At 41.7% G+C, this 8,557-nt stretch overlaps 1 protein-coding gene across 1 annotated transcript; it reads left to right on the forward strand.

Moving 5' to 3' along the window:
* The first annotated feature begins 239 nt into the window (after positions 1-239).
* On the forward strand, positions 240-6,510 carry LOC143943102 (uncharacterized). Its single transcript, XM_077464656.1, has 2 exons — positions 240-861; positions 3,894-6,510. The coding sequence occupies exon 2, from the start codon at positions 4,211-4,213 to the stop codon at positions 5,960-5,962; it is 1,752 nt and encodes a 583-aa protein (XP_077320782.1). The 5' UTR covers positions 240-861; positions 3,894-4,210; the 3' UTR covers positions 5,963-6,510.
* Positions 6,511-8,557: the final 2,047 nt, after the last annotated feature.

An 8,557-nucleotide genomic window follows, 5' to 3' on the forward strand; every position in this document is an offset into this window, starting at 1 on the left:
TCTGCTAGCAGTACAGCCACGTCCGATTGTAGCAGGCAAATTTCCCTGCCCCAGCTGATGAACCGTAGAAAGAAGTTCACTCCCAGCCATCCACATGCCCAGCGGTTGAATGCTAGCTTTTCAGTTGGTAGACTCAGCCCCCTTCCGTGAGTTTGTGCAATGTGCGGTTCCTCAGTGGCAGGTCCCCAAACACCACTTTTTCTCATGGAAGGCGATTCCTGCTGTCAAGATATGAAGACATATGTAACACATATCTGTATATAACCCAGAGTTCCCCTTCAATATAAGAATGTATTTCTTTATATAATGTTTTTTAATTCTTCTTGGGTATTCTCAATATTGCAACACATATCTTGTTATTCACTTGTTATTGTTATTGTTATTACTTGTTATTTGCTTCACATGAGATTATTCCCAGAAATGATGTTCAAATGTTTTTATGGAAAATACCTGTTGATAACATAACTTACCAAAAAGTCAGAATGACCTTTAAAATTGTTATTGTGTTATGGCGAAAATGACCGTGTGAAATATGAAATAGATTATCCTGGAATGTATTGTGTATTTTCTATTTTCACTCTTTCCCACACATAGACTGTAATGTTATAATTTTCTTATAAAAACGCTGTTACAAATTGAGTAATATCATCACTTTCATCACTTTCCCTTTGGAAAGGAAGTGACGTGATCCTCTGTACGGAGATTGATTTTCTGAGTAAATATACATTGATGAATGCAACTTCGTAGAGGTCTTTTATTTCAAGGCTGTACATAACATTTGGTGACCCTGACGTTCTTCTTGTCTGCATCCCCACCACCGGCTCTCAACCCGCAACAGGAGGGACAACAAAGAGGCCTCAGGTGAGAAAAATTTTATTTCTCATTATTATAAAGTACTGTCTTTCTGTGCGGTTTTGAGGAGCCGGGTGGGGCTTGTGGAATACAGAAGGTAACACGTTCCTTTTTGATTTCAATGCATTCTGTCTATGTATGATTACTGAGAATAATAATGGTACCAATTATAGCTGATGCATGCAAATGTACGTACTTGTGTTTCTTTTTGTTGCCCTCAGAAATGACAATGTATATAGTTGTGTTATTAAGGGATGTGTAAAATGCAGGTGCCACAATTTCTATGAGTGAATAGAAGGTGGTGAATGTTGAATTTTTTGTGTGATTTTTTGAGAAACGTTTGTGGTCCTAAGGTGGATAGGTTTGCCTTCAGCGGATAGCCACAAATGGGTGAATGACCTGCTGTATGTTCTCTGGAATAGGGAGTTGAGAGATACTAGCCTATTACCACTCAGAAAGGAGACGTCCTTCTGAGAGTAGAACGAAGTGAGATATCTCAATATATGTACTGGGCTGCTGGTACACAGCCGTAAGTAAACAGTAGAGCTCTCAGTCCCGGAGCTCTAAACTATTGTCATTTCTGAAAAGAGTAACAGGAAAAACATAAAACATAAAGAAAATAGGAAATTTGCTTGGAAAAAATATTTTACCGGTAATGAATACTTTTGGGTTAACAAAAGAAAGTGAGAGAATGATATGCATGTGTTGTGTACAAATGGGAATAATGTAAGCAAATTTAGAGATATATTTGAGTATGTTTGTGAATGCTGGAATCTTTAGTTCGCTCGCTTGTGTCATGCACGCAGATGTGACCCCCTCCTTTGTGCTCTCCTGAAAGAATGTGGCTGACATGAGAGATTGGTGATAAGCTGGGAGGACACCATGCCAATTTCAGTTTTTTAGACAAAACATTTATAACAAAATGTGCCAGGTTAACGAATCTAATGATAAACAATGTGATCACAATTATTTTTGAATCTGTTTTCCAAACATGGTAAAATCAAGGTTACATTTAACCATGTCTTACACTAATTGAATATCTTTTGATAGTGGAAACAGTGCATTTAAAAAAAAAAAAGAGAGAAATTGAGTAAAATTAAGTAATATGTCCCCCTTTAAGGACATTTATCTGTGCATATATATTAGTGTGTGATATTGAAATTATCATATGAGTATTAATTTCTAATATGAGTTTAACAATTTTATTGATAAATATAGATATATTGAAACTGGTTTAGACAACCTTTGGTTGGAAATGAAATCCGGGTAATGGGGAAATTGGTAAAAATGGAATTAGTTTAGATTAAAATAACAATTTTGTGATTTTACATTTATTGAGTGGAAAGAAAAAAAAAGATTCAGATGAGGTTGTTAATTTGAATACAGCTGCAATAATGTTTAACAAAGCCAAGATGGAAAGGACTCAACAAGTCACATATACAGATATGTGGATCTTGATTGACTGTGTGGTGCCTGAAAAGTATGTGGATGTATGGAACATATTTGCAAAGAATAAGGGTGTTTGTGAACAATAAAATGTTAGAGAGAAGTAAGTGATGAGTTAGCAAATGGGTTAATCTCTCCCTATCGGTGTGCACGGGACAGCTAGCAAATTGCAGATGTGCTTATGATTTTCTGAAAGGGAGGGGTCAACAGGCTCTGTGTCAGTGAGGGAGCAGTGCGGCAGATGCCTGCTGCTACAGTTTCTGACTCAGCAATAAGAATTTAAGAAGAATTAAAAGAAAGTGTAAAGACATGGTCTGGTTAACAGTTTCATGGGAGGATTGTTATAGGAAGTTAAAGAATGGAGAAAGAAGCCAGCGCTAGAATTAATGAATAGTGGATCTTAAAGAATCTAAGAGATTAATAAGGATAGCGATAAAAATAGTAAATGTATAACAAGTTCCCATACCTAGGAAAACAGCACTGCATATGGAAAGTATTGAAGTGCAGGTTGTAGCTCTTCAAATTAAACGAGAAAGACAAAAAAGACTTTGTTAAATATATGTGATGCCAATTTTCCTACTTTAAATCAGCAGGTATTTTCTTGGTTAAGATAAGTAATGATGTAATTACTGCCAACGTCACTGAACCTCTATAGGTAAGAGGTGGTGTATCGCCATACTCCCCTAGCAGTCTGCTAGACAGAGAAAATATAAGAGTAACTATAGTTTTAATGCCTGAAGGGATGGGAGTAAAACATACTTGAAGCAAAGGAGCAATCTACAAATAGCCATCCAGTACCATGCCTATGTTGTTTCTGACTGATTTACCTGTTGATTTACACATTTTTGTCTGCCTTACAGGAAAACTTACCTCACAGACCATCCTGGTGCTCCAAAGGGGCTGTTTGTGATGAGGATGGCCTGTGGACTATGAAGGGAAAAATGGTTGCTCCTCCAACTCTGTTTATTTATTTGTTTGCTTTGAGCCATGGGCTTTGCCATGTCTCAACAGGAGGGATGTGTTGGGTGCATATTCCACATACTGAGGAGCCGTTTCAAATTGTGTAGATTGACTTCTCAGATATGCCTACTTGTGGTCGGCTAAAGTATCTTTTAGTTTGCATGTGCCAGGAGTAATGCCCGAACAATAGTAAAATGTCTCATTAGAGAGTTAATCCCAATATTTGGTATAGGGGCTGTTTTCTCCTCAGATAGAAGTACACACTTTGATAACAAGTTAATGGCAGAAGTGGTAAATATTCTGGGGATAAGACAGCAGCTGCACACGCCATATAGGCCACAAGCTAGTGGGATGGTTGAACGCACTAACCAGACTTTAAAGAGATATCTTGCAAAAATAACTGCTAATGGGAAAAGCACATGGGTAGAAACGTTGCCTATAGCTTTAGCTACCATTAGGACTACCCCTAAAGAAAAACACGGGCTATCACCCTTCGACATACTATTTGGAAGACCACCTCGGAGACTTCCTGCACCTTTGGCACCCCCAGAGACAGTAAATTTGAGAAATGGTCAAGATACCATGATAGACTATGTGCGCAGACTGGCAAATGTGTTTTCTGATACTTTTTCCAGAGCCAAAGCAGGACAACCAGTGGACACAAGTGACGGAACGCATGGACTAAAGTCAGGAGAGTGGGTGTACATCAAGAATCATACACCCCGGACCACTTTGTCTCCTAGGTGGAAAGGTCCGTTTCAGATCATTCTTGTATCTCCAACTGCAGTGAAGCTGAAAGACTACAAGTACTGGGTTCATGGTTCCCATTGTAAAAAGACTGTAGCTCCGAAGGAACCTACAGATCAGTCTGCTGGTAGCAGGTATTCTTCTTTACCCTTGCATTCTAGGTCATCACCGCCAATTACTCGTGCCAGAGCCAGAAGACTCCGGAATGAATCTCCTCGGGCCTAGACCGAATGTGGTGTTATGGAGCATTATCCTCTGTGGTGGAGCGGTGGTGTGGATTACAGTCATGGCATTCGAATGGACATACCATAAAGAAAAGGGTAAGATACATGACACCTACCTTTTCAATGCCACTGTCACAAGTGAGAAATTGCAACCTGAAGAAAGCCGTAATCCCAATCAAAGAGCAAGAAGAGACACTCATGAGTATCATGTTAAATTGGGTGAACCCTTTCATAACTCCTTTGTGTCCATGCACCTACAGGCAGCAAAGAAACTGAACATTTCTAATTGCTGGATATGCACACACGCACCTATATCACATAAGACTATACCCTTATTAGGTGTTCCCAGCACATTGGCTGAAATAGAGAACAGTGCTCACTTTGAAGATGTAAGCAGAACTATGGTTGACAGAGTTGTTTCACTCCTGTTGTTCACTAATGCTCCAATGACAATCCCCTCTGTCTGCATAAACTTCACTCGAGAATATTCATCTGAGCTGCTTACTCAAGGTTTTCAAAGTATTACCAGACCTATTGGGAACTCTAACTGTATGGACAATGCTGAGATCAGATATTGGTTTGATGATAAGGATACAGCATGGAGCACAGATCGATATCAGGAACTACATGACTACACGCATCGACAACATTCTAGGCAAAACAATATGAAATTATTAATGTGTTTGCAGGGGTATAATTTCAAGAAGGCTTGTGCAGCTCCCCCAGGTTATTACTTTATATGTGGGAAGAAAGCATATAATTGGATCCCTTTAAATTCTATGGGGGTTTGTTATTTTGGGAGAGTAATACCTGCCACTTGGTATATGAGTAACAATGAGTTTAAGGAGTCCCAAATCCGTAAAATCCCCATACATCTTTTAAAAAGAGATTTAGATTCTCAGTCAGAACCTGGGGGGGAGGAAGAGAATCATGATGAGGTTGAAGATCCTGACATGAACAAGGAGGGTGAGACTAACATTGAGGTACCCCTAGTTAATGTTGAGGAAAATACTAATAACATTTATAATAGTGACCTTAGCACTAATATAGAGTCCCATGACAGGGAGATAAAGCCAATATTCTCCATACCATCGGTAAATAGATGTTGTATCAAAAAGGCATTCAGTTTTATCATTGATTTAGCTGACTTGATCGATAATAATACAGCATTGTATGATATGAACATTGTGATGCTTGACACTGAACTAAAAATGGTTAAAAAGGAGATGTTGCAGCACCGGCTGGTGCTGGATTATCTTACAGCGAGCCAGGGAGGAATATGCACCATAGTGGGAACAGGCTGTTGTAACTACATTGGAAATGATACTAAAGCAGAAGATGCTATCATTTCACATGTAGAACAGGTACAACAGCTTAAGCTCAATTTTCGGAAAGAGCATACTGAAACTGCTTGGGTTGAAGGAAGCTGGGAAAGCTGGACTTCCTGGCTTAATCCTGCCAACTGGTTTTCAGGCATTGGAGGTTGGTTTGCTGGTATATTACATGGTATCCTATATATTGTTGGTATCATAGTACTTATAATCCTTATAATCAAATGTGCACCTATGTTATTCAAATGTTGTTTTAAAGTAACTACCACTTCTTGTTGCGCTATTTGGAAAGCTTGTACTAACACTGGTTCTTTTGAGCCCCAAAGGTCAAGAGTTAGAACTGCTCATGAGATGGTGGCTCGTATAGCTGAAGGTCAACCCAGAGCCATAGAGGAAGTTTAAAGAGGAATACCCAAGGAATTATAAACATAGGAGGGATGTCAAGATATGAAGACATATGTAACACATATCTGTATATAACCCAGAGTTCCCCTTCAATATAAGAATGTATTTCTTTATATAATGTTTTTTAATTCTTCTTGGGTATTCTCAATATTGCAACACATATCTTGTTATTCACTTGTTATTGTTATTGTTATTACTTGTTATTTGCTTCACATGAGATTATTCCCAGAAATGATGTTCAAATGTTTTTATGGAAAATACCTGTTGATAACATAACTTACCAAAAAGTCAGAATGACCTTTAAAATTGTTATTGTGTTATGGCGAAAATGACCGTGTGAAATATGAAATAGATTATCCTGGAATGTATTGTGTATTTTCTATTTTCACTCTTTCCCACACATAGACTGTAATGTTATAATTTTCTTATAAAAACGCTGTTACAAATTGAGTAATATCATCACTTTCATCACTTTCCCTTTGGAAAGGAAGTGACGTGATCCTCTGTACGGAGATTGATTTTCTGAGTAAATATACATTGATGAATGCAACTTCGTAGAGGTCTTTTATTTCAAGGCTGTACATAACACTGCTCTCTACCGGCATGTGGAAGGCAATGTCCTTGCCTCGCTGGACAGGGCGGTCAGCAGTAAGGTGCATATTACTGCTGACTCATGGTCCAGCAGGCATGGACAGGGACGTTACCTGTCTTTCACGGCCCATTGGGTCACTCTTCTGGCAGCTGGGAAGGATGCAGGACAAAGTGCAGTAGTGTTGGGGGTTGTTCCGCCACCACGTCTCCAAAATGCTACTACTGGTTGTGACACACCTCTCTCCTCCACCCCCTCCTCTTCTTCTTCTTCCTCCATGGTCTCTTCCAGTGCTCTGTCCTCGGAACCAGCAGTGCTCCGTAGGCGTTCAAGGGGCTACGCAAGTACGCAGGCAAAACAATGCCATGCTGTGCTTGCGCTGCTTTGTTTGGGGGACAGGAGCCACACTGGGGCAGATATTTTGTCAGCTCTGCAGGGGCAGGCTGAGAGGTGGTTGACTCCACGCCAGCTTAAGCCAGGATTGGTGGTTTGCGACAATGGCACCAATCTCCTCTCCGCCCTCCGACAGGGACAACTGACCCATGTGCCCTGTGTGGCTCATGTCCTTAACCTGGTGGTGCAGCGGTTCTTGGGCAGGTACCCGGGCTTACAGGATGTCCTGAAGCAGGCCAGGAAAGTCTGTGTGCATTTCCGCCGATCATTTAATGCCTGTGCTCGGTTGGCTGAGCTCCAAAAGGAGTTGAACCTGCCCAAGAACCGCCTTATATGTGACATGCCCACCAGGTGGAACTCAACGTTGGCCATGCTGCAGCGGCTGCACATGCAGCGGAGGGCCATCAAGCAGAACCTGTGCAACTACGGCACCAGGACAGGGTCAGGGGAGCTTGGTTTTTTTTCTCACCACGCCAGTGGGGCATGATCAGGGATGCATGCACTGTCCTGTCACCATTTGAGGAGGCCACAAGGATGGTGAGCAGTGACAGTGCATGCATCAGTGACACTGTACCTCTTGTCCACCTGTTGGAATATACGCTGCGTGGAATAATGGACAAGGCACTTGAGGCAGAACAGAGGCAGGAAGAGGAGGACTTCCTTGCCTCTCAAGGCCTCCTTTATCCAGACAGTGTTCCTGCTGTCCCACCCATCACACAGGAAGAGGAGGAGGCGGAGGAGGAGGATGATTGTGTCAGCATGGAGGTGGAGCCTGGCACTCAGCATTAGCAGCAGCAGTCTTGTAGGGATGAGGTAGCTGCGGATCATGTTGTCCTTACTGACCCAGAGGACTCCGGACCGAATGTCTCAGCTAACCTACGCTGCATGGCCTCCCTGATCCTGCAAAGCCTGCAGAAGGATTCTCGTATTTTTCGGATCAAGGAGAGGGGCCATTACTGGCTGGCCACTCTCCTTGATCCACGGTACAAGGGTAAAGTTGAGGACCTTATCTTGCCATTGCAGGGGGAGCAGAGGATGAGACATCTCCGGGAGGCCTTGAAGAAAGGTCTGTGCAATGCGTTCCCAGAGACTGGGAGGTTACAAACTCATGGTCCTGGACAATGTGTTGCTGAGGTAGCGGTCAGAAGGAGCGGTGGAGAAGGTGGCCCTCTGACAGATGCGTTTAGACAATTTTTTAGTCCGCAGCCCAAAGGTATGATCAGTTCCAGCAACCATCACCAGCGTCTGATTTACATGGTGCAGGAATACCTAGGGTCAAGGTCAGATTTGGACTCCTTTCCCACTGAAAATCCTCTGGCTTACTGGGTCTTGAGCATGGATCACTGGCCAGAGCTTGCACAGTATGCAATTGAGCTACTGGCCTGTCCTGCATCCAGCGTTCTTTCGGAACGCACCTTCAGTGCTGCTGGTGGCTTTGTGTCATGAACCAGATGTGACCAGAACTGTGTGACTGCGACAAGTGAACCAGACACAAATAAGTGAAGGTAAATTTATTAAGCAAACGCATATAAATGTGAACACACCACCAATACAAACTAAGTGAACAAACTAACAACCAAACAGTGCAGAAAAGCAAGTAAACCAGTATA

Source organism: Lithobates pipiens, unplaced genomic scaffold (assembly GCF_037356315.1).
Source record: "Lithobates pipiens isolate NorthernLeopardFrog02 unplaced genomic scaffold, aLitPip1_a1.2 Scaffold_30, whole genome shotgun sequence".
NCBI classification, from domain to species: domain Eukaryota; kingdom Metazoa; phylum Chordata; class Amphibia; order Anura; family Ranidae; genus Lithobates; species Lithobates pipiens.

Bases quoted from the DNA above. Each gene is read 5' to 3' on its own strand.
- LOC143943102 (XM_077464656.1), top strand. From the start codon at position 4,211: ATGAATCTCCTCGGGCCTAGACCGAATGTGGTGTTATGGAGCATTATC.